Source organism: Antechinus flavipes, chromosome 4, assembly GCF_016432865.1.
Source record: "Antechinus flavipes isolate AdamAnt ecotype Samford, QLD, Australia chromosome 4, AdamAnt_v2, whole genome shotgun sequence".
NCBI lineage: Eukaryota > Metazoa > Chordata > Mammalia > Dasyuromorphia > Dasyuridae > Antechinus > Antechinus flavipes.
Window position 1 is genome coordinate 339,170,686 of NC_067401.1, and position 27,455 is coordinate 339,198,140.

The 27,455-nt window shown below is 36.9% G+C and overlaps 1 protein-coding gene across 1 annotated transcript in view; it reads left to right on the forward strand.

The window, feature by feature from the left end:
• The window catches only part of MTHFD1L (methylenetetrahydrofolate dehydrogenase (NADP+ dependent) 1 like), a 203,085-nt gene that overhangs the window by 49,290 nt on the left and 126,340 nt on the right, over positions 1 to 27,455 (forward strand). The window contains exons 9-13 of the mRNA XM_051997936.1: positions 949 to 1,031; positions 2,881 to 2,978; positions 6,711 to 6,884; positions 17,780 to 17,916; positions 18,615 to 18,661. Of these exons, the coding sequence (XP_051853896.1) occupies positions 949 to 1,031; positions 2,881 to 2,978; positions 6,711 to 6,884; positions 17,780 to 17,916; positions 18,615 to 18,661 (539 nt within the window). The remainder of the gene's footprint in view (positions 1 to 948; positions 1,032 to 2,880; positions 2,979 to 6,710; positions 6,885 to 17,779; positions 17,917 to 18,614; positions 18,662 to 27,455) is intronic.

Sequence of the window (27,455 nt, forward strand, 5' to 3'; positions counted from 1 at the left end):
GACAGGAGTGGTCATGGAGATAGGAGAAGGTATTATGAAAACCTAAAAAGAAAGAAAATCCAGAAGGGGACAGGGTCATCTAAATTAATTTTATTTATTCACACATATTTAGAGAGAGATTTTTAAAACTTCAGAGGGAAAAAAAGTAGAATAAGTATAGTCTGATTTTTTTTTTTACCAGAAAGCTCCTGAATTTAATAGTTTTATATTACTACATATAATATAAATTTGAAGGAAAAATAAGACAAGTCAATTTTGTGAATCAAGTTGAGATTCTCAAAGCAAACCTAGTCTCTTGATTTACTAAGCCCTCTGGTCTCTTGTGTTTTTCTTTTTTCTTTTGGGTGTTACTGAAGGATACTTTGTTGTTCTAAAGCAAAATCTCTTAGTTTATTTACACTGTTTAGTAAAGAAGAAAGCAGGACTGAAATTTTAAGTCAAGAGAGTCATTTCTATATTGAAGAATTTCATTGTGAAAGGTATAAGTCACTGAGAATTTTCACATGAAACATTTATTTTAAGAAAAGTCCTGCCTTTATTGTTTTGAGCAATCAGTCGTATCCCTAATTTAGCCAGAATTTTAAATGAACAGTTTTAATTATAGTGTTCTATATTGTGCTCAAAAGAATTTACTTAATGAGTAAATAGAATGTCTTTCTCTGTGGTAAAGTTTTAGAACTAATACAGTTCTTTCTGTAACTTAATATGCCTTATTTTGTTAGTAGAATAAGTTAGGATAACAAATGACTGTTTTCATTTGTTTCATGGTTAAAAATTTGAGTCATAGGTATTTTATTAACTACCTGTGGCAGCCATATGGTTTTATTATATTGGAAAAGGCCTGAATTAGAGATTTAAATTTTGACCCTTTCTCCTTTGACCTTTCTTAAGGATTATTCATTCATCAAAACAAACTTTTGAAATGATTTCCCAATATTTTGCTTGCAGGGAAGCATGAATATGGTGTTCAGTTTGGTGGCCTGACTGTAGAAGATGATGTAGGCCTTCTTGCAGCAGCTCTGAGGATCCAGGTTTGTTTGCCTCTCATGCAGTTCATTAGGTTTCATGTTTGATGAAAAGCAAAATGTTCCTAGTAATTGTCAGGAACGGTCTTTACAAGGAAAGAAACCTGAGACATAAAATTGGATGGATAATTGTTATACAAACAAAATATGGCTTGTTTGTCAATTCTTTACAAAAACCTTAAGCAGATGAAGCTTTTAAACCACGAAATATTACAATATTATTTTTGAACACCCAAGATCTTTATAAAAAAACTAATACATTGTGCTTTTAGTAACATCCCTTAAGTGTGACCTTGTATATACTGTATATAATACTATTTTGTGTGTGTCTATACATATATAAATGTACATATAGACACACACACAATGTATATATACTATTCAGGTGTATTTTTAAAAGTATCAACTGTATTATAAGAGTGTATGTTCTACACAGATAAACATATTAGCAATGAACTATCTTGACCACTCATAGCAACCTTGTATTTTATTGATGGGGAGGAAGCATTATGGGTTATTAATCCTGATTAGGGTATTAGAAAATCAAGAATAATTTAATTGTAACAATTGGACTTAGAGAAATTAAGGAAGATCAATATATCTTCCTTTTTATGTACTTCTATCCCTTATCAAGGTTCTGTTCATAAATGAATTTTCTTTTATATGTTAACCTTTTATCTTTTGCTGACCAAATATTCCATTATTCTGAAAGACATATATGTGAAAATATTTCTTCCAGAGGCCAAAATACCCCTACCCATAAGTAACCTAACCCTAGTCATCCTGTGTAACTCTTGACCATGTCTTACACATCCTCCATACTGTGTCCACCCAGCTTAATGGAGGTATTCCTTTTTGGTCTCCTGGCATTTAATGGGTACCAGAAGAGGACTTGGGGGGCTGCTCACCAGATATTTTGGAACATGACTAGCCTTTCTCTGTCTTAGTTATACATTCACCTTATTTTTTTTTTTTTTTTGCCACTTCAAAGAAAACATATACTGATAGCAAGAAATTGTGAAGCATTTGACTCAAACTAATTTGTGTTGATTTGTTACACTTAATTTGGCTCATGAGAATACTGTTTTACTGAAACTTTTATGTGAGATAGTAGTGATCGTATGGACAAAAGTTGAGAGATTGAAAGGGAGAAGAGATTTGTAGACTAAAAGAATCCATTGTTTGTTTCCTGTTTTTCATCCTTTGAAGTTTAAGCAACAAACTAAAATAATAATAATAATAATAATAATAATAATAATAATAATAATAATAATAAAAGAGCTGTTCCCTATCTTTGTGTAAAACTTAACTCCTTAGCTTCCATCAAATCTCAATTGAAGTTCCTTTTATTAATATATGGAGATTGATGCTTTTTACCACTTTAGTGGAGCATGAAAAGCTTCCTAGAAAATAAAGGATGAAGTAAAGGCATTCTCTACACTTTCCCCCAAAATCCCAGCTTTTGGAAAGTAGGAAGGGAGAGAATTACTCCTACAACATATAGGGCTGACAAACTAAGCCCAGAATAATTCTTTTGAAGATAGCTTGCTTATTCTTTCTTGCCTTCCCCTGTTTCAGTTTTTTTCTAATACCACACAAAATTTCCAGTTTTGTTGTTGTTTTTTAAACCTCTTACCCTGTCCACTCCCCCCACTCCATCCCACAAAGTCTAAATATGTTGTATGAAGCTTTACCTTTTAGTATTTAGACTATTTTCATCCACCTCAGAGAAGATTGCTAAGACAAAAATACTATATTAATGTGATGTTTTAGCCTTTGTGAGGTTCTGTTTTCACATTCTTCTTATTTAAGTATAGCTTAAAAATATAGAATTTTCTTCTATTTCTTTTTCAAGAATGTAATTAATAGTGGGAGGAGGTGGCTTCGGGAGCAGCAGTACAGAAGGTGGAAGCTCCGAAGTTTGAAGCTTCAGCCACTTTCACCAGTACCCAGGTAAAGAGATGTCTGTATTATTCTGTCAGGAGGCACAATTGACAACTGGAATATAAGAGATGTGATTTAAGACTAAACCATTTATTTCTCCTATTTACTTTGCAACATTTGACTTTTCTTTAAAAGTAAGGTAGCCAAATTAGTCTTTCTCAATGTTTAAAAAGATTCTATAATTTAAACTTTAGAGCCATAAACCCCTATTTTAAGATGTATTTCTAGTAGGAATCCATTTTTACCTATTATAGTTAGCAGTTTTGTACAAAAGTAGAGTCCTTCACTATGTGATGTAGAATTAAAATAGATTCACTATCTCTAATCAACCAATATATATCTTTTCAATCCTTGAATTAACCTTTGAAAAGTAGAATTATTTTCTTTTAAAGGCGTATTAGTTTGATTCAATTAGTTTGACTTCCCTGCCACAGAAACTGACATATTGAGGTAATTTTCAGGTTATTAAAACAAAAACAAAGTTAGCTTGGATCCTTTAGCTAATCAGAAGATAATCTTTAAGAATTTTGAAATTCTGCCTTACTATCTTATGTTACTAGACTAAGAGAAGATTTTTTTTAATAGCTTTTTATTTACAAGTTATATACATGGGTAATTTTACAGCATTGACAACTGCCAAACCTTTTGTTCCAATTTTTCCCTTCCTTCCCCCCACCCCCTCCCCTAGATGATAGGATAACCAGTAGATGTTAAAAATATTAAAGTATAAATTAGATACACAATAAGTATACGTGATAAAACCATTATTTCTCTGTACAAAAAGAATCGGACTTTGAAATATTGCACAATTAGCCTGTGAAGGAAATCCAAAATGCAGGCAGGCAAAAATAGAGGTATTGGGAATTCAATGTAATGGTTCTTAGTCATCTCCCAGAGTTCTTTTGCTGGGAGTAGCTGGTTCAGTTCATTACTGCCCCATTGGAACTGATTTGGTTCATCTCATTGTTGAAGATGGCCAGATCCATCAGAATTGATCATCATATAGTATTGTTGTTGACGTATATAATGATCTCCTAGTTCTGCTCACTTCACCCAGCATCAGTTCATGTGAGTCTCTCCAGACCTTTCGGAAATCTTCCTGCTGGTCATTTCTTACAGAACAATAATATTCCATAATATTCATATACCACAATTTATTCAGCCATTCTCCAATTGATGGGCATCTACTCAGTCTCCAGTTTCTGGCCACTACAAAGAGACCTGCCACAAACATTTGTGCACATACAGGCCCCTTTCCCTTCTTTATGATCTCTTTGGGATATAAGCCCAGTAGAAACACTGCTGGATCAAAGAGTATGCACAGTTTGATAACTTTTGAACATAGTTCCAAATTGCTCTCCAGAATGGTTGGATGTATTCACAATTCCACCAACAATGTATTAGTGTCCCTGTTTTCCCACATCCCCTCCAACATGAGAAGATTTTTTTTCCCAAGAAGTAGGAAGATAAAAAGCAACCTTAACCTGATTAAGTCCATGGAGAGACATGTATTGCTCTGTTCCTCCATATAAGGTCTGGACATTATGTTCCTTGAGTATCATTCTATTTTTTCTGCTTCAGTGGATAATTTTGTCCTTTTTCCCTCATGCTGATCTTACTCCCTCTGTGTGCCTACAATACAGCAGACTACCTCTAGGATGTGTCTAGCTTCATATCCTTTATGGAACAGCATGGGGAAAACCGTTGCATAGGGTTTGGTGTCTGGGCTACATGGTGAAAGTGCTTGTGGCTCTAGGAATGGCAGAATGGGAGACAAGGGACTCACTACCTGTCTGAAACAGTCCCTACAGCATGCTAGAAAGTCATCAGAGCTGAACAGTACAACACTGGCAGAATGTCACTTTGCTATATGGATTTAGATTGATTGGCTCTGTGATTTTTTCATAGTATTCTTTAGTCAGTTCAAACTCAGATTTACTAAATATGAAATTGATCTCTAGATTGTTTTGTTTCAGAATTAACTACTCATCTTTTTTTTTTTGTCACCTGTGATTTCATTGGCATCTGATGCCAATGAATAAAATGAAAAATGAAATTTTCCAATGAAAAAACTCCCTCTGGTTTCTGGTAAATGCTCTACCTTCAAAAATCCGGTACAGTACAATGGAAAGAGCGCTAGGTTTGTAACCAGAGGATGTGGCTCCCACCTTTTTCTCCTGTTACGTGACTGATGTTAGGAAACTCACTTAATCTTTCTCAACCTCAGTTTTCTCATCTGTAAAAAGAAGTGGATTAGGCTATTTAAGGTTATAATTTATATAATATAAGGTTAATCCTTATAATTTTAAAGTGTCCTGAGAGCAATGTGACATTAAGTTACTTGTCCAAAATTTTATAGTGTTTTCATGATAGTCCGGGTGCATGTGTCTCTCTGATATTTAAGACTACAAAATTGGAATTTCACTTTATTTATGGACCATCTGCAAACACATGTAAGAGACCAGACTTGAAACATGGCCTTTGGTGACTTTGAGATTTGTTTTCTATCCACTCTGTCCTATAGCATCTCTTTCTCTGAATTATGCAGTTAACAAATTATTTTGAAGCATGTTTTTGGATGTAGAATGATGGGCTGAAGAAAAAATGTATGTATTAAGCAGATATTCTTTTTTTTTTAATAACTTTTTTATTGACAGAACCCATGCCAGGGTAATTTTTTACAACATTATCCCTTGAACTCACTTCTGTTCCAATTTTTCCCCTCCCTCCCTTCACCCCCTCCCCCAGATGGCAAGCAGTTCTTTACATAATAAATAGGTTATAGTATATCCTAGATACAATATATGTGTGCAGGACCGAACAGTTCTCTTTTTGCACAGGGAGAATTGGATTCAGAAAGTATAAATAACCCAGGAAGAAAAATAAAAATGCAAGCAGTTTATATTCATTTCCCAGTTTTCTTTCTTTGGGTGTAGCTGCTTCTGTCCATCCTTGATCAATTGAAACTGAATTACCTCTCTTTATTGAAGAGATCCACTTCCATCAGAATACATCCTCAAACAGTATGGTTGTTGAGGTATATAATGATCTGGTTCTGCTCATTTAACTTAGCATCAGTTCATGTAAGTCTCGCCAGTCCTCTCTGTATTCATCCTGCTGGTCATTTCTTACAGAACAATAATATTCCATAATGTTCATATACCACAATTTTAAGCAGATATTCTTTAAAAAGCATCATTCTAAGCACTGGGGAATCAAATGGAAAGTTAGTTCTTGTTCTCAGACATCTCATTCATCTGAGAGGAGAAAATTCAGGTAGAAAGAAGAAAGCAAATAGTCCTCAAGTAAACCTAAATTCCAATTTTGTATTCTTAAACATTGGAGAGACACACATTTCTTGGACCATCAAGAAAACACTATGAAATCTTTGATGTTTGAATAACTAAAGAACATAAAAAGACCCAGCTATACTACAGAGTTAGGCATCCTTTAGGGCATACAGTGATATAAACAATACATTGGACATGTAGAGTTTTGAGGGCAGGGAGGGAATTAATGTATTGTCTTTATACTGAATTGCCTAGATTAGTTCTGCAAAGTCCAATAAGTTGCTTTAAAAAAAATATTTTCTAATAAGCTTTAATCACTTTTACTCAGGGGAAAAGTCATAAACAGACAGGTTATGTTAATTTGATTGGTGGCCTATTCTTGTTTCTTTTTGCTCTGTTTCGACCACCTAGGTTGAAAAGTCCCTTGTCTTCTATTTGTTTTTTCTTCAAGTGATATTGAGATTTCCAGAGCACAGACTCCAAAAGCTGTTGATGTCCTTGCCAAGGAGATAGGATTGCTTGCAGATGAAATTGAAATCTATGGCCAGAGCAAAGCCAAAGTACGCTTGTCCCTGCTAGAAAGGCTAAAAGATCAAGCAGATGGAAAATACGTCTTAGTTGCTGGGTAAGTCCACCCTTAATCCTTCTTTTTAACATCATCCTGTCCTCAAGACATATCTCACTTCAGCACTTCTTTTTGCCCTCTCTGTGACTCAAATTCACTCTGCATTTATCTTTCATTTTCAAGAGGTAATGCTTCGTTCATTTCATTTGCTATGAGAATGCTTATTCAGATACAGACTATATCTCATTAATCAGTATTTGTTGTTGAATTCTGAGAAAAAGAGCCAATATATCATTCATATTTTGCATAAAGATAATCTTGCTTTAATGCATATTCTTATGATATTCCATTTTATTTCTATGCTCTGGTCAATAGTACATCTAGAGAGACTAATGGAAAGAAAGAACATTAGACTTACAATCAGATGAATCCAGTTCAAAACCTGTCTACTTCTTATTACCTTTCTCAAATCAAATCACCAACCATTCAAACTTCACTGCAAAGTGCAACTCTCACCCAAGTTGTTCAAATGCCAAATATATGCTTCCCAAAAAGACATGGAGTAATGGAGAACTCACATAGGATAAGCACTCGTATGGTGGTCAGAAGCAGCAATACAAGGAGGCTCTCAAGGACTGACATTTGGAATTGATTGTGCAATGTGAGAAACAAGAAGGGACTTTGGTCTGTGAGCAAAACAGAATTGAAGTCGCTACAAAGAGATTTGAGGTGCACATATTTAGAGAACCCAGCCTAAATGTTTGCATGCATTATTTGTGCCCAACCTGTGATAAAGCCTTCCAAGCTTGGATTGGTCTGATCAGTCATGCTATATCAAGTTTTGTATTTGGTTGTTGGTACATGGTCACTGCATTTGAATTACTAATACAGTTAGCTGTTCCACATCACACAAGATTTAGGAGTATGGCACACCTGGGATGTGATCATCTCCTCCATACCAGAAATCTGAATTTATTGTAAACTTTGTATTAAGTATTTTTTAGAGTCATCTGCTGTTCTCTATGGGCTTCCCCCAAATTCCCATTGATTTCTTATACCAACTCATATTAAAACTACAGTGGGGAAAGTTGCAATGAGGAAGAGAGAAGTATCCTTAAACATTCCTTGCAGGATAAGTTAGCCAGTATTAAGTGCCTTTGTGTTCAGGGGAACACAGACAAAAATGAAAATGCCCAACTCCTCAGGGAGCTTACATTTTATCTTACCACAGATGAATACGAAAAGATATACAGAATAATATCTGGGGGAAGAAGCATAGTATAGTGAAAAAAAGAACAGCTTTTGGCCTCTGTGGGACTCCTTATTTGTCAATGAGAGGGCTGAATTAGATGGTTTCTGAAGGTTTCATGGATCTGTGATCCTAAGTGTGTAGAAATATTGGAGTAATCACTTGCAGTGAAGAAGATCAGAAAGAAGTTTCATTGCAGCATTTGCTGATCTTTGAAAGAAGCTAAGAATTCTGAACAGCAGAATGGAAAAATATATTCAAGGCATAGAAGATAGACTGAGTAAAAGGAACTGAGGTTAGAAGTAGAATATAGGATATGGTGAATGTCAAATAGGTCCTTCCAACTGTAATGTTAATTGCTTGAAAAGTTAGTTAGGGATTGAAGGGGCAAGGACTGGTGATGATAATCCAGGAAATGCAGACTTTGTAGGACCAGATCATTTTTTTTTTTTTTTTTTTTTACATCACATCACATTTCTCCCATCATCTCTCCTACCATCCTCTTCTCAGAGAGCCATCCTTTATAACAAATAATCCTTTTTAAAGAAAAAGAAAAATGAAAAATAAGGGTGAAATTAGCAATCAGTACATCAGGGTCTAAAAATACTTAAGCTGTTTATCTCTGCAAAGTTGCATTTACCTAAAGTATCCCCAAGGTCTTAGGGCATTTTTAATGTTAAATTTTAATTCAGAAAAAGAGATATGACTTCTTTTATCTCTTTGGGGGTATACTTTTTATTTGTAATTTTGCCATTTATTTTTAGTTGTTTTGTGGTGGATCATGGTATTTACATTGATGTTTTCTTGGTTCTTGTGATAGAATTTAAACAGAATTTGGTTTTGTTTAGGCAATAGGAAATCACTGGAGCTTTTTTCAATTGGGTTGTGACTTGATTATACTTTCCTTAGGAATATTATTTTCATCACCCTTGTGGAAGATGAGTCAATTGGAGAGGAGGCAGACCATGTAGGAAGCTATTGCAGTAATCCAGGTGATAAGCAATGAGTTAAGTTGGTATCTTTGTGAACAGTTAGAAGGGAAAGATACAGAAGATGTGAGGGAGAGTAAAGAGCCATGAAGGACTTAAAGTTATGAATTTGGATGACTGGAGGAATTGGTGATCCCCTAAGCCATGAGTTTAGAATGACAGAAGATAAGTTGGGACATAGTGAGTAGAGATAGCCATGGGACTTCCATTGGAAATATCCAGTGGACAGTTGGTAATGTGAACTAAAGCTCAGGAGACTATATCTGGCTATATTAGTGATATTGAAAGTAATTTTTTAAAAGTCCTTGATAATTAAGATGTTCATATATTCTTGCCCATTTAGCTGCAGTATATTCAGTGTACCTATGGTTAGCCTTTATAGAAGTTAACTGTCTTGGGAAGTTGTGTACCATTGCCAGCATTCGGTTATATAACAAAAGAACTACAGAATGTGTGTGTGTTTAACCTCAAGAGAGCAACTTCTCTCCTTTTTTCATTATGGAAATTTTAGCTGCTTCCCCAAAGGAAATCTTCAAGACGTACAAATTAAACATCCAATTTAATTTGTGAACAAAAGGCATGGCAACAGATAGTTTTGAAAATACAGTTTTCCTCTGCAGCACAATTCAAGATTTTGAGATTTTGCTTTTGTGTGTGTGTGTGTTTTTTTTTTAAATAAATTATTAGATTGACTTATTGTAAGAAAGGAAAGAATTGCCCTGAAAGACCAAAATGGCTCTTTCAGGGGGAGATTGAATAAACTCCATTATAATTAATAATTTTTCATAGTTAGACATTTTAAAAATGTTTTCAACATTAGTTTTAACATCTATCCTGTTTTACAAGGACTTCAAAAATAGTTTGTTTTTTTTTTTTGGGGGGGGGGGTGAGGGGAAGGATTGATGCTCTAAAATTTTCAGTCCTGATTCTTTGTGACCTCATTTAGGGCTTTCTTAGCAAAGATAATGAAATGGTTTGCCACTCTATCCAGCTCATTTTATATATGAGTGCATTGAGGCAAACAAGAAATAAGTAACTTGCCCAGGATCATATGGCTAATTAAATGTCTGAGGTCACATTTGAACTCAGGAAGATGAATCTTCCTGATTAGAGAACTAGTAGTCTCTGTTGAGTCACCTAACTGCTCCTATGTGTATTTTTTTTTTTTTTTGGGGGGGGGGGTTTTTTTTTTTAATTTCTGACATTATTAGTGGGAAAATTAGTTATTGAATCATTGTAATTTACTAACAATTTTTTTCATATGTCTCTCCCTTGCTCTAAAGTGATACATATTTCATTCGATGTTTTAAAAATACAAGGTACAACTCTTTATAAATTTTTGAATTGTCTTAAATTTATTTTTGCATTTTAAAAATGTTGTTATTGAATTTTAGAACATATGTTATTTCTTTAAAAAACCCATAGTACAAATAACCTAAATGCTGAACAGATTAAACTTTAGACTTTCTCATTCAGTCAGAATCATCTGTATTTCATCAGCTCCACATCTCATGGTATTTACACCTACACATCTCTTTATTTGCTTTGCCTGACAAAATGAAAAGCGCTGGGAATTGTTCAGGGAAATATGCCAGCAGAATCTTAAGGGCTCTTGAGTTTTGCATATTTTCCCAGTTACTTTAACAAGAAGGAATTTGGTTTGAGAGCTAGATCCACACTGTAGCCACAGTCACATTAGAGAGACCGAGAGAAAGTGTGTGTGTGTGTGTGTGTGTGTGTGTGTGTGTTGGCCAAATAGATACATAGGTCAAGTACCTACTTGTGTACCTTAGGCTAGCTATAGGGACTGACTACATCTATGATTTCACTGTTACAGGGAACTCCTAGAGAAGGAAACTGTAGGTCATCTCCTCTGTAACTCACAATTTTAAAGTGTTATTTGAAAAAAGTCTTTTGCCCAAGTTCACTTGACTCATTTTGGTTCTGGAGCCACCATTTATCTCCTCCAGTTTATCTTCTGTGGCGGTGGGGGGGAGGGAGTCCTAGAATCAGGGAGGAGGGAGAGAAGGAGAAAGGAGGAGATACATATATTTATATTTGTTAAATGGTCATTTTTTTTTTTTAATTTTTAATTGAGGGGAAGAGACAGTTTCTTTATGGGTAAATGTCTCTCTCCTTTCCTGAGCTAAACCATGAGGGAGAGTCTAGCTCCTCAGCCCTCCCAATGCCTCCTGTCCCCCAAGTCTGTCCCTATCCTACCTCCCAGTGGGCTCAGAAGGTATAGACCAGCTACACAGCAGGCAGGGCATGTGTCATATGAACAGATAGTAAATGGCAGCAGGGGCTCTTTGCTTCTTTTTGTACCCCCAGTGCTTAACACAGTGTCTGGGACATAGTAGGAACTTAATAAATGTTTATTGATTATTGATCTGTCTAGGCAGCCTCTCCAGTGAGCCCTGGAGGTGAATGGGGAAGGAGCAGACTGGCCACTTTCTTGATGAAGCTTCTGGGAATGCTAGGAATAAAGAGAAGTTTCCTGTTCTTATCTAGGCAATTTAGTCACCTTGAGACTCATCCTGGAGGGAGGGTCTCTCCCCTGTACACCCAATACCTGGTTTACTCACCATGGGCTCCTTTCAGGGATGGGATGCTCTCTATAGGTCTACTTCAGTCCCAAAATAAACCTTTTAACCATTTTTCCCCTGTCCCACCTGATTGCATTCCTGCCAGTTACCCACTCCATCTCCCTACTGTGCACCACAAGCAGATTTGAAGCCTTCACTGATCCAACAGACCCCCAAGAGCTAATCTCTGATGGCAGCTGCTGAGAGACTTCTTGTTTGGGGAGAGGGGTGATAAATAGGATGACATTTTGGATATAAAAAGTGAGATGAGGGGAAAGGGAGGGAGGATTATATACAAACACACACATACATAGTGTGTGTATATATGTAATATATATATATAAATTTAAATTTACATGTACTTACACTATATATGATGCATATGTTATGCATGACTATATATATTTACATTATACATAATAGATATGTGTGTAAGTACTTATATATAATGTCTATTGCGTGTAATCATAATTTGGGTTTCTTAAAAAGCAATTTAAATTCATTGGTTTCTTGGAATTATATGTGTTACATTGATAGAAAAACTTCACTTAGTTTCTGTCTGCACATAATATAATAGCCAAGATTTGTATGAAATATTCAGATTTAAATATATTTTACAAAAATCTCATTTTTTCCCTCTTCAGGACCATCTTGAAAGGTAAATGTTATTCCCATTTTACCTTAAGGAAATTAAGGTAGACTAATTAAGGTCAGAGTTACACAGCAAAAAAGTAAGGTGGAATTTGAATTCAGCTCTTCTTCCTAATTCCAGGCCCAATGCCCTATCTACTTTGCTACCTACCTGGCTGCTTAGATTTTTGTTTTGCTTACAAAAACCAAAATATTGGGAAGTATTTCCTAGTTAAATAATTAAACCCTCATTCTCTCCCCCTCCAACCCTCCTTAAATTGCTGTCAAATAAATGATTTGACTAAACCTTTCATTTTTTAGTCATTTGTTTTGATGTACCAAACCTACTTTGAGAGCTCTCTTTGCAGCTTTCTTGTAGCTGTTTCTGTTGTGCTTTATTTCTGTCAGGTCATTTGGGTTTTTGTTGTCTGCAAAATACAACAGCTGTGTTTAGACAGTAGACATATTCTCTGGGGTCCTTGAACTTTTTATTCTTAAATTGAACTTTTGAGCATTATGAAAGAAATGCAAATGTAAAGGGCACTGAATCCTAGGGCATTATACAGGTGATTGGTTTTCTTTCTTAAACACCATTCTTGACAGATTGCCCTCTGATGAATAATATACTTAGTTCATCCTAAAAGAAAGTTTCCTAAAATCACAATATCTATGATTTGATAGTAATTGCATGGGAAGGATCAGCTCTGGCTGAAGTATCAAACTGAGTATAATACAAAATATTTGGAAACTTATAATTGATCTAGACCTTTTTTTGGTTAGGCTTTTCACAAAGTAGGAGAGTTCTCTGAATAAATTATCAAATGAATGGCATTCTTTTTACTTTGTTTTAAGAATTAGCAAAACACTACTCATTTTTTTATGTTAGGTGTTTCTTAGAAATAAACTAGTTTATACCAATAGAATTAATAAAAAGTCTAATAATAGCATTTTTTTTTAGGATATATTTGTATAGACAGTGGCTATGTACCATTTGAACAAAGTATTAGGAAGAGGTTATTGGGAATCTGCTTTCATGACTCATTAAGAATACTTTTTGTAGGATGCTGACCTTTGAATCAGGAAAACCTGAGTTCAAATGTAGCCTCAGACATTACTAACTGTGAGACCCTGACAAGTCGAGTAACACTGATTGCTTTTCCAGGAAAAAAAAAAAATAATACTTTGTAATAAACATTCTATTTGTTTTAAATTCTTCAGAGTATTTTGTAAGTTCACTATCTCCTTTTTCCTGCTGTCTAACTCATTAATTTTAAGAGAACCCTGTTTTCTTAGAAACAGCAAAGTAAAATGAATTTAGGAACTATGCAAATTCTAAATTTGCGTATTATTGTTGTGGTTTTAATGTTGTTCATAGTAAAACATTGTTATATCTTAGGAACTGAACTGGAAATGAAAGCTGATGCTCTAAATAAAATAACTTTGTTGGCATTTAGTTATTATGTGAACCTGGGCAAGTCTTTTAAATTTTGTAAGCTTTAGTTTCTTCCTCTGTAAAATAAGGTTGTTGAATGCCTCTAATATTTCTTCCAGCTCAAAAACTGTGTGATCCCATGATGCTTCAAACTTGGACTTTCTTCTGTGCTTTAGGAACTTGTAATTTTATCAGTAGAAGCATTTTCTCTATCCCCACAAAAAACACTTTGTAACTTAATAAATGAATTTTGAGATGTACTATGGCTGAAAAACATTATCATCCTGTGGCCATTCTGAAAGCCAGACTGCTTCTTGGATAACAGATACACAACACAATCTATTACCAGTCACATTCTCAAAGGATCAATCTGGATATATAGCTTTTTAGAGTTTAAGAGCATAATGAGGCATCACAACGGGATAGACCTTGAGCTAGAATAATCAAGAGTTCTTTGGTTAATTAACCCAGTTTGTACTATATGATATAATGTAATTTTCATTATTTTATGCAACATTATACATTTTTATAGTAACTAGTATAAACTAGTATACTAAGCTAAGGATAAAAGGATTAAATATAAAGTCCTCATTTGTAAAAAATCAAACCAGATTTTGATTCTAAATATTCATGTAAAGAATGAACAGACTTTTTTGGGGAGGAGTATATCTCCTTTTAATGTCATTCATCATTTCACTAAAGCATTTTTGTTTTTGCTACTTTCATACTTTTGCTGAATTGTAATAACAATGGCAGAAAAAACACATCCAAAAAACCTGGGAAGTAATATGTTTCTAATTAAAAATTGTCTTTTTTATTCCAAGTTTTGAGGAGGTCACTAACTAGGCGTGTCTCTTTTTGGCTCCCTTAGGCAAGTATCCTAATATTTCCTTAGGAATGAAAAATGAAATGCTTAATGCCACATAGCTGAAATAAAGCACATATCCCATTTGCAGAAAATAAAAGACCTCACAAATATGAACTCTGAAGAATTTTAAACTCCACCATCTTTTCCTTCATGTCTTTTTGCAAGAAGACTATGAATTCAGAACTCCTCAGATCATTCCTAGAAAGGCGGGTAATGAGGAAGATAGAAGATTGTGATTCTCCTTTTGGTTGCAGGTGTTGACAGGATTCCAGAATTTGCCATCTAAACAGATATGAATGTGGATAGTATGTCAACATCCTTAGTAGTTTTGAAATTTTTTCAGAATTCTTAGGAGCTCTCAGTTTCATTGGCCAAATGGTTGTTGCCAAGGGATTCTCTGGAGTGAAAGCCTGTTTGCTATGGTGGTCTGAGGGGAAGGGGGGGGAGGGGGTCTTTAAAAGGTCATCAATATAATGGGACATACCCAGAGGTGGAGCAGCAGGCATCCAATTTCCTAATCTTTTTCTCTGTCTGCTGAATACAGAGTTTGGAATTCAGTTTAAAATTCTTAGACTACATGTTATCATTCCAATGGATATTTTAAAATAATATTGTCTTGAACGAGATAAGGTGAGATCTTTCAAGACAGTTGTGAAAATCAAATAAGGCTTCATCTATTTCAAAATTTGAGTAAGCCTGAAGGTCTTTAAGCATTAAGTCAAGGGCATACTTAAGCCCCCTCCCTGCTATCCTCCTATGACATCAGTGTCTTTCTGTTTAGGTCAGATATGGGCAACTATGTACTTATTGGTCAAGTTCAATTTCTTAAGTAGTTCCCGCTTTTAGAATGTAAGATCCTCAGCCAATAAGGATGAGGGTCAGTTGTGGGAGGGGGAATTTGCTGTAGGGATTAAAAGCTTCGACCCTGCCCCCTACGGTGCTTCCTCCCTTCGAATGTCTGCTCCATTGGTGGGATACCCGATTCTTGCAAGAACATATAATAAACTTTCCTTTGCTTCTAGAGATCTATCCAGTCTTTTTTTATTAATGCTTTCTGACCCACACATTTGTATACTTCAAAATTTGTATTAATGATGGCTTTATCTTAGCAGTCATATTTGCAATTATCTTGATTTCTGTATATTTTTATTTAGTAAGCAATAATTTTATTAAGTGCCTGCTAGGTCCACAAAACATTGAATTGTTCATTCATTCATTCAGGTAAGATAATTAACACAGTTTCAGCCCCATGGCTCTTAGAGTCCCTAAGGTAAGGAAAGATGGTACATATAGACACAAAAATGCAGTAAACTATTGAGAGAAATTATTTCTCTCTTATATTAATAATCAATTATTGAGAAGGGCCAAGATTTCTTTCCCATATTTTCTTATTCTCTAGTAGGTCAAATTAATCCCCAAAGAATAGGGCTGATAATGAGATTGGATTTAACATTCTTCTCAATCTTGTCAGACCCCAGCCAACTGGGAAAGCCCATTTTGTGTTCTACTCAGGCTTAGGTGGGTGGTAAATCCTTTGTCTAAATTGGGCTGGGTTGCTCTGAGAGTAAGAATAACATAATCAAAGGCTCCCAGCCCCTTTTTAAAATAGGTCTACCTCTCTTTACAGTATTCATTGTTCTCATCTGTGAAGGACATCCATTCTTCCAAAGGGCATACAAATGTTGCCATTATCCATCTTTGATTTACAAAAGTGACCATCCTTTTAATCACTATTTTCTAGCCATAACTAATGACATTACTTAGAAATTATTTCTCTCAAACTTTTCATTCATTATACAACAATGTGAATATTTTTCAGAATCATTTCAGCCATGTTTTCAGTTAATAATAATAATAAGCAGTTACTAACATTTATATAGTGCTTTAAGACTTTATATGCAATATTTCATTTGCTCGTCAGTGTCTCAAAAGACCAGGAATCATTTGGCTCCTCATCCCCCTTTTATTTCTTAGATCCTAAAGCCCATATGTAATAGAAATTGCCAGTAGAATATGGCAATCAGAGTGCTCCAATATGACATGTACTTTGGTATTTATTGTCTTTTGCTTCTGTATCCTGTCATTCATTTAACAAATTTTTAGCAAGATACATGTGTGTGGGTCAGAAACCATTTAATAAAAAGCTGGAGAGATCTTTAGAAGCAAAGCAAAGTTTATTGTACGTTCTCTCGGGAGTCCCACCCATGGAGTAGACACTCAAAGGGAGGAAGCACCTTAGGGGTCAGGGTCAACACTTTTAATTCCTAACGCAAATACCCCCTCCCACCACTGACCCTCATCCTTATTGGCTGAGGATCTTACATTCTAATTGAGGGAACTACGAAAGAAATTGAACTTGACCAATAAGTACATAGTTGCCCATATTTGACCTAAACAGAAAGACACTGATGTCATAGGAGGATAACAAGAAGGGGACTTAAGTATGCCCTTGACTTAATGCTTAAAGTCCTTCAGGCCTACTCAAATTTTGAAATAGATGAAGCCTTACTCGAGTTTCACAACTGTCTTGAAAGATCTCACTTCATCTCGTTCACATGTAAGGCACCAAGGCATATATTGTGTTACCAGTGTTGTTGAATTAATGAGTCACTGTTGACAGTGAGTGAGGAAATTACTTGCTTAAGCTCTTTTGAGGATTTTTAAATTCACTGTCTTGGGAAGTGAGAGAAATTGATAATTTCCTTAATATCACTGCCTGTTATTTATCCTCTTGGTGTGAGGCACTCATATATGTCCTGATTTTATCTAAGAAGAACTGAGTTGTGTGGGCAGATTTTAATGATCTGGCAGCATTTGTTTATTTGCTGCTGTTGGGTGAGTGATAAAGATCTCACAAATAAAAACATATAAGTATTTTAACATATTTGTCTTTGGCAGATTTGATGAATAGTGAAGTCTGGAAAGAAAAAAATATTCAGTGCATAAATTTGGCACTTCTCTTTTAACTTCTTTTTTTTTATAAACTTTGTTTTACGAACTGTCACTTGTTGCTTGATTAAATGAAAAAGCTGAAAGTAATGAATAAAGAAAGAGTTGTTAGACTGCTCCTTAGAAGACCAAATTTCAATGGTCATAAAAGGTCAAGAAATGAATATCTGGAATGATATGTGCTTCGCCGGCATTGGATACTACTCAATTATAGTTACTTTGGGTTAATTCATTTGTCTATGTTTTTGTTAAGGATCACCCCCACACCACTTGGAGAAGGGAAAAGCACAGTCACAATTGGGCTTGTTCAAGCACTGACCGCACACCTGCACGTTAATTCCTTTGCTTGTCTGAGGCAGCCTTCTCAAGGACCTACTTTTGGTGTTAAAGGTATTTTATCCTATAAATATGTGCAGCTTCTCATCTTTTATTTACTTGAGAAATAGATGACTTTTTCTTCTTGATAATAATGAAAATGACAGATTTCATACTATGATATATTTAATTTCAGTCAGTATGCAGTTTAACACATATAGGTAATTGCAAAATTCATAAGAGAATATTGTGTTACAGGTTTTTGTCTTATAGATGTTTTGTTCATGTGGTTCTGTTGTCTATTATAGCTAATGTATTTGAGTAAGGTATGGACTGTAATTCCTGCTAGATTTCTGATTCTTCATCATTTCATCCCCTTTTTTTTTTTTGTTTGTTTTTTAAGAAGGCAGCTAGTGGGTGAAATGGTGTATCTGGGGTCAGGAAAACCAAATTTGAATCAGATTTCAGATACTATCTGGGCAAATCCCAATGTCTTTTTGCCTCAGTTGCCTCAGCTGTAAAATGGGGAATCATAATAGCATCAACATCACAAATGAGATATTTGTAAAGTGATTAGTATAGTGCTTGGCACACATAGTAGCAACTTAATAAATGCTTGTTCCTTTCCCTTCCCTATATTGCTTAAGTTTGTAATTTATCTACTTTAACATCATATATAGTTACATTCACTAGTGTGGTACATAATTATTTTATAACAATCTTATTCCAGTTATTAACAGGATTGCTAAAATTTTTATTGTTATGTTATACAGGTGGAGCTGCAGGTGGTGGATATGCTCAGGTCATCCCCATGGAAGAGGTAAGAGCATAAAAAGAGACCACATTGTATGTTAGTACCTTAACATTTTACCCCTCCTCATCACCTAAAGGACAGCTAGGTAGTACAGTGGTTAGAGTACTGGACCTGGAGTCAGGAAGACTCATCTTCCTCAAACACTTACTAGCTGGGTGACCCTGGACAAATTTCTTAATCCTGTTTACCTCAATTTCCTTGAGTATAAATGAACTGGAGAAAGAAATAGCAAACCACTTCAGTCTTTATCAGAAAAACTCTAAATGGTGTCATGAAGATTTTTTTCTAACCCTTTGAGAAGTAAATGATTTTCTAATCCAAAACATAAAATTTTAAGTCCCCAAAAGTAAAAGAAGAAAGCTAGTCATGAAAAAATGCTTTAAATTACTTTTGATAAGAGAAATGTAAATGAAAATAACTCTGAAGTTATTACCTCACACCTATCAGATTTTCAAAAATAACCAAAAAGGAAAATGATAAACACTGGTAAATAGTAATGCATTGTTGTTAGAATTGCAAACTGATCCAGCAGTTCTAAAGAACAATTCAGAACTGTGCCCAAATGGCAATAAGACAGCTTTGAAGCAGCAATATCGATATTAGGTCTGTATCACAGAGATCAAAGAACAAACATATCTATACAGAATATTTATAGCAGTTCTTTTTGTTGTGATAAAGAATTGAGGGGTGCTCATCAATTGAGGCTTATGAATAAGTTGTGATATGATTATGATGGAATATTATTGCACTATTAGAAATGATGAGCAGAATACTCTTAATAAAACCTGGAAAGATTTAGGTGAACTGACACAAAGTGAAGGAAGCAAAACCAGGAGAACATAGTATACCAGAATAAAAGTATTGTTAACAGTGATCAGTTGTGAAAGACTTAGCTATTCTAACCAATACAATAATTTGAAAATGTCCAAGAGACTCATGAAGAGAACTGACGAACTGAGTGTAAATTGAAGTATACTTTTTTTAGTTGCTTTATTTTTCCTTGCTTTTTCCCCTTCAGCATGTATGGAAATATGTTTGGACTTGACGTGTGTAATTGATACTGTGTTTCTTGCCTTCCCAAGGAGTATAGAGAAAGGGAAAGAACTGGAACTCAATTTTTTTTTTTCATTTATTTTTATTTTATTTTTTAAATAACTTTTTATTGAACCCATGCCAGGGTAATTTTTTACAACATTATCTCTTGTACTCACTTCTGTTCCGATTTTTCCCCTCCCCCAGATGGCAAGCAGTCCTATACATGTTAAATATGTCATAGTATAGCCTAGCTACAGAAGGTAGAAATAACTCAGGAAGAAAAACAAAAATGCAAACAGGTTACATTCATTTCCCAGTGTTCTTTCTTTCGATGTAGCTGCTTCTGTCCATCATTGATCAACTGAACTGAGTTAGATCTCTTGTCAAAGAAATCCACTTCCATCAGAATACATCCTCATACAGTGTAATGACCGTGTATTTAAAATCAGCCGGAGTCAGGAATTCAGGTTAAGGGAAAAATCTTCAATCTTTATTGAAGTGAAGAGATGAAAAAAGATTGCAATAGCAATATGGGCAGCTGCGACAGGAAGCCAGCTAGCAGAGAGAGACCTGAGCTGAAAGGCCATCGCAATGGCAATGCAAGCAGTCTCTCCTTCCCCTTCCTTTTCCACTCCCCTGCCTCCACCCACCAAAATCGTCATTTCCTATACAACACATCAGGACTTGCACAGAAAGTGGGCTGGGGCCATTCTTTCTCCAAGCTTATATATTAATAGAGTATGATCCAATTACTATTTAGCCTCATGTGCTTGGGACCTCAGTGCATCAACCCGAGCCTCAGCCCATTACATCTCCTGCTTTCTTTTGTTTTAGAACACAGGTGGTCATGCCATCCCTGACTCCTCAGGGAAGTCAGAGCCCCCAAGGGGAGGTGATCACATCCTCCCTGACTTCTCAGGAAAGGAAGTGAAAGTACCGAAAAGGAGGTGATCATGACCCCCCTGACTTCTCAGGAAGGGAGATGAAAGCACTAAAAAGGAGATAATCACGCCCTCCCTGACATCTCAGGAAGGGAGATGAAAAGCACCAAAGGGAAGTGGGGGTTGCTAGCAGGTTTCTGGGCTGAAGGGTCTTATTATGCACAAACTCATCAGCATGGGAGGTATTACACAAGCACATAGCAATAACGCAGAGGCTATTAGTGATGACTCTCCCCACAGTCAGTGCAGGCTTGATGTGGTGTAACAAACATGAATTGTACACACAAGTAACGGTATAACAAACAATATAAATCAACAAGATGTTGTAAAAGATTGCCAGAAATCCTAGAAGGAGAGTATGTAAACAGTAGTCAAACATACGCCTTCTTCAGCAGCCAAGAGATAGTCCAAAACCAATCTATTGTCCATTGCTTCACATATCAGGGAATCCAATCATCCCCCCAAGTTTTTGAAGTGCTGCAAAAGTCTTTTTATGTCTTAGGGAATCCAATGATTCCAGCAGATTTTGAAGTCCTGTAAGAGTCTTATCATTTCTCAGAAAATCCAATGATTCCTGAGGGTTTTCAAGTCTTATGTCTTAAAGGATCCAATGATTCCTGAGGGTTTTCAAGTCCTACAACAATCTTATCATGTCTCAGAGAATCCAATAATTGCTGAGGGTTTTGAAGTCCAACAATTTTCTATGTCCATGAGTCAAACGCCATAACTGCCATGCTCTTTCAATGGTGAGCACAATCAGCAACAGAACCACCCACTATTTCTTGGGTCTTCTCCTTCGTTTCAAGGGTCTGCTCCATCTCTCTGCGATGGACAAGGTGAATATGGCTTGTTGGCACCCATGTGATTCCTTCTCCACCTGTAGAGATACAAGCAAACCCTCTCCCCCAAGCAGTTAGCCTATCTGGTCCCTTCCATTCACCACTTTCTGGGTCTCTCCACATCACCTGGCGATTATCTAGAAATAGTGGAGCTGCTCGCACTGGACACTGTCCTTTCGGTGGGTTATAAAACCTGTCTGCCGGAGCCTGTGCATCTTTGTCAAAAATCAAGAAGTTAATAGTATAAAGGGCTAGATTTAGTAGCTCTCTAGGGTTACCTGTGGCTCTCCCTTTCTTTTGTTTTTGGGGCAGCGTCTTAATGTCTCTCTTTCTCCTCTCTACTATTGCCTGTCCTTGAGGACTAAAGGGTATGCCAGTGGTGTGTAAAATCTTATACTGTGCACAAAAGTGTGCAAAATGTTTGGAGGTATATGCAGGACCATTGTCTGTTTTTATTGCTTGTGGCACACCCATAATGGCAGTTGCTTGTGTGAGGAATTCAGTGACCACTCGGGCTGTCTCTTTTGCTGCTGGTATTGCAAAGGTGAATCCTGAAAAGGTGTCTACCACAACATGGATAAAAGAGAGACGACCGAAAGATTATAATGGGTCACATCCATTTGCCAGATTTCATTGGGTCTCAAACCATGAGGGTTCTTCCCTGGAGGCAGTGTAGGAGCGTGGAAAGGAAGGCAAGCTGTACAGCTTTTCACTATGCTCCTAGCTTCCTCTTTTGTTATCCCAAATTGTAAACGCAAAGCTCGAGCAGCCTGATGGTATTTAGAATGGGATTCCTGGGCCTCCTGAAATAAAGGCATACTGGCTAACATAGTTAAAAGGCTATCTGCCTTTGAATTCCCATCAAAAATAGGACCTGGAAGTCCACTATGTGAGTGGACATGCAAGATATAAATCTTACCTGGATGTTTTCTCACTTGCTCCTGAAGTTCCTTAAAGAGCTGATATATATTAGACGCTGAAAATTTTATTTGGGCTGTGGCAATTCTTTGTACCACACCTACTGAATAGGCTGAATCAGATATTATATTTATGTCTCCTAGGTAATAAGTGAGAGCTAACATGATCGCCTATAATTCGTTCTGCTGAGTGGACTGAAAAGGAGTTCTGACTATTCTCTTTATAGTTAAGTCATGAGGGTATACAGCACAAATATTGTGTTTGGATGCATCTGTAAAGATAGTTGGTCCTTTAAGAGTAACTTTAGGAACTTTTTCTTCAAGAATCCATCGCCAATTATGTAAAAGTCTGGTTATCTTTAATGGAGACTCGTGTGTAAAATTTGGAGCCGTGACTAATAAAATGTGCCACTCTGGGATGGTCTCACAGCACACATTAATTTGTGTAGTGGTGTAAAGGTGTATATCTTATCAGGTCTTGCTCCAGATAATTATACTGCTCGCTTAATGGCCTTTAACAAAATTCTAGCCACAAGCACAGGGTAAGGAGTAAGGCTTTGTTCTGGTTGTGCCAGGAGGTTCACCCATTCTATCACACTGTCTCCTTGATGAAGGACTGCTGTGGGTGCCTCTTGTGTGGCAAAAACTGATATTTCCAAGGGTTTTTGAGTGACTCTTTCAACTACATTGGATAAAAGCCAGTTCAACTTTTCTCAAAGCCTCTTGAGCTTCTTTTGTAAGTTGGCGTGGTGAATTTAAAGCACTGTCTCTCCTTAAAATGTTATATAATGATTGTAACTGATAGGTAGTCAAGCCTAACACTGGTCGCATCCATTGGATATCTCCTATCAATTTCTGAAAATCATTTAAGGTGTTTAGCTTCTCTGTTCTTAAGGACAGTTTTTGTATTGTAAGCACCTTAGGGTATACTTCATATCCTAAATATTGAAAAGGAGCATGTCTTTGAATTTTCTCTTCAGCTATGTATAATTTGTAGTTCCCTGGTGTTTCTATGCTCTTTTGTAGACATGCTTCTAGCATTTGTTCCTCAGGTGCACATCCCAATATATCATCCATATAATGTAATAGCATAACTTTTGGAAATGCTTTTCTTATTGGAGCAAGAGCAGCAGCAACATACATTTGACACATAGTAGGGCTGTTTTTCATTCCCTGTGGCAAAACTGTCCATTCATATCTTTTATAAGGCTCAGCTAAGTCAACTCTGGGCACTGAAAAGGCAAATCTTTTCATATCCTCCTTATCCAGAAGAATAGAATAGAAACAATCCTTAATATCTATGACCCAAAGAGGCCACTCTCTAGGCAATTGAGTAGGAGATGGAAGTCCAGGCTGAAGAGTTCCCATAGTTTCCATCTGTTCATTCACTTTTCTTAAATTAGTGAGCATCCTCCATTTTCCAGATTTCTTTTTTACAACGAACACTGGGGAATTCCAAGGACTTAGAGAAGGTTGTAAGTGTCCCTGATCAAGTTGCTCCTGTATTATATTTAATAAGGCCTGAATTTTATTATTACCTAAGGGCCATTGTTCTATCCACACTGGTGTATCAGTTTTCCATTGGATAGGAACAGGTGAACGTGTTGACAGGACTTCAACAGCAGCCCTGCCTAAAAAACCAAAGTACTCATTTTTAACCTTAATTACGTTAAGGTTAACGTTGTAAAACGTCTCTTCCCCACAGATTGATGGGGATTTTTTCAACTATAAAAGAAGTAAAAACTCCTGTTTTGCCTTCAAAAGTCCATCTCATAGGGGCAGCACCAACTTCAGCTGCTATTGATCCTCCTACGCCAGACATGTAGGTGTCTGCTTTAATCTTTGGCCAGTGACTGGGCCAGTTGGTACCTCTAATAACTGTACGATCTGCACCTGTGTCTACCAATCCTTCTAATGGTAGGCCATTTATATAGATCATGAGCATAGGTCGGTGAGCTGTTACAGCTGCTGTCCAGTATATTCCTGGATTTTGTGGTCTGGAGTCAGAATCTGGGTGACTATCACCAGGTTGCTTATTAGGATCCTGTATGAGTAAACTTGATGCTACTACTTCTCCTGGGTGATAAGTCACACATTGTCTACCTGTATTAGTGACTGGGATATTATCTACACATTCCCCAGTTTCCCACATCAGTGTGTGGATGGACACTGTTTTGTACGTACAAAAAGGTGAAATGGTCCAGCCTACTGTGCCTGGAGGTTAGGGATCCATAGGTTGGAGAGGAACAGATTTCACCTCTCCAGGGGATATCTCAGTTGTCCCAGCTGCATACAGCTCTATTCTCCCCAATTGTAATTCCCTTCTGCCATCAGGTTGCTTCCTGGCTGGTTGACTGTGTAATCCCCTTCTTCCATCATATGGCTTTCTGGCTGATTGGTCATGTCTGGGTACTGGACTTGTAGGCACTTTCTGGGTGCACCATTGACTGCCATCATGCCCCAAGTGTTTTTTGCCTTGGGCCCTGGGGCTGGGCCCCTCATCCCGTTTCCCTGAATCTGTCTATATTCTGAGGCCCAATGGAAGCCTCTGTTGCATTTTGGACATGGGGTTTGGGGTCTTGTTCTCCCACTTTGTTTTCCCATTCTATCTCTATACCAACATTGAGCTTTCAGATGCCCTACTTTTCCACACTGAAAGCATCTACGAGTCTCTCTGGAAGTCCCTTGCCAAGAGGGATTCTGTCTTCTCATGTTTGGATTTTGAGAAGTCTGCATCATAGCCTGGCTATAAAAGGCACCTGTGCCCACTGTGGCACAGCGTCTTATGAGCTCCTCTAAAGGAGCATCCTTGTGCAGTCCTAGTATAATTCTTCTGCAAACCTCATTAGCATTTTCCTTAGCAAGTTGCCTTATCAAAATGTCTGTTATTGCATTTTCTCCATTTGTTCTTATGATAGCTGTCTGCAAACGTCCCACAAAGTCAGCAAAGGGTTCATTTGGCCCTTGTGTTATTTTTGTGAAGCCCCCCCCCCCCCTTGTCGTCTTTATTGTGAAGAGAAGCCCACGCTTTGATAGCATTATCAGCAATTTGCTGATATGCTGCTACAGAATAACTAATTTGTGCTGCGACATCTGCATAAGGACCTGTACCTGTTAGTAGGTCACAAGTGATTGCAGCATGAACTGCACTTTGACTATTTTGTTGGGCTTGTATCCTACAGAGCTCACTATATTCAGAAAGCCATAAGTAGTTTTGTCCAGGTTCTAGGCATACCTTGCTATAGATTTCCAGTCATTAGGGGTCAAGATTTCAAAAGCTAAATTCTGTAATAACATCTTAACATAAGCTGATGTAGCCTCATAAAGAGAGCAAGCTTTTTTCAGGTCTTTGAGGATTTCTATATCAAAAGGGGAGAGTATCTTCTACTTTCTTGACCTGAGGAATGAAACTGTTGAATTACCGGAAAAATGTGGTGTTGAAATGCCAATACATTTCTCCCTTTTGCTTTGGCTTTAATTAGTCCCTTTTGCAATCTAGTCATAGGAGCAGCTGGATGCTGGGGGGGGAGGTGCTGGTTCTGTCACTGCCCCCCTCCCCCCCACTACCCCTCCTCCCTCTATCCCAGAAGGTGGAGTTGATGGAGGAGAGTCAATTACCTGCTCCTCAGGTGGGGCTGAAGCTGCCTCAGATTCACCCCGCCCTTGAGCCTCACTTAAGTCTCCCTGCCCTGTGGGGATATGGCCATTAATCTGTTCTTTGTCTTCCTTCTTTATCTCAGGCTTCCCCCTTTGGCTATTCCTAGAGCCTTTTCCTTTTCTCCTAGAACTTATGCAGTATCTTAAGGCCAACTGTATTATATTGTATAAATAGAATGCCTCACTGGAAATTGAATGAGGACCGTTAGAGCTGTTGACCAACCAATGCCCAATTACCTGGAGAGATTTGCTCTTCCTCTAAGAACCAAGGGGAGGTGCGTTTTAATGTACCAAGAAGTCTAGCTGTCTGTTCCCAAGTTATAAGTAGCCCTTGATCTTCTATCAGCTTAAGCAGGCTTTCTATAGCACCACTCCTGGGTGGGATTGGGGGAGGAGGGATTGGGGTGGGGAATGGAGAATCTTTACCTAGAATCTGTCCCATTTCAGCCAAAAAAGGTTACTGCTTTAGTCTTTGAGAAAATAAGTTCCCTGTTTGTCTTATACTCACCTAAGTTCCTGGTCACTGGAGACTTCTTCAGTGAAAGTAGGGTCCTTGGGCTTGGGCGCCAATTGTAATGACTGCATATTTAAAATCAGCAGGAGTCAGGAATTAAGGTTAAGGGGAAAATCTTCAATCTTTATTGATGTGAAGAGGTGAATAAGGATTGCGATAGCAATATGGGCAGCTGCAATATGAAGCCAGCTAGCAGAGAGAGACCTGAGCTGAAAGGCCTTTGCAGTGGCAATGCAAGCAGTCTCTCCTTCCCCTTCCTTTTCCACTCCCCTGCCTCCACCCACCAAAATCGTCATTTCCTATACAACACATCAGGACTTGCACAAAGAGTGGGCGGGGCCATTCTTCCTCCAAGCTTATATATTAATAGAGTATGATCCAATTACTATTTAGCTTCATGTGCTTGGGACCTCAGTGCATCAACCCGAACCTCAGCCCATTACAAATACAGTATCGTTGTTGAAGTATATAATGATCTCCTGGTTCTGCTCATTTCACTTAGCATCAGTTCCTGTAAGTCTCTCCAAGCCTCTCTGTATTCATCCTGCTGGTCATTTCTTACAGAACAATGATATTCTATAACATTCATATACCACAATTTACCCAACCATTCTCCAATTGATGGACATCCATTCATTGGGAACTCAGTTTTTAAAAGCAAATACTAAAATAATGTTACATATATTTTAAAAGATAAGAATTGCCTTAATAATTAAGTGAATTGGAAAAAAAAGCTGAAAATGACTTAGGCTAGGTATCACTTCAAACTCAATAAAATTTTCTTAGAATTTTTAAAAAAATAAAAGCATAGTAACTTAGAAATAAGAAAAAGAAAATTTCCAAGTCTTAATTCAGTGTTTTTGTCAGCATTCCTTTATTTGGAATGAGATCATTCAC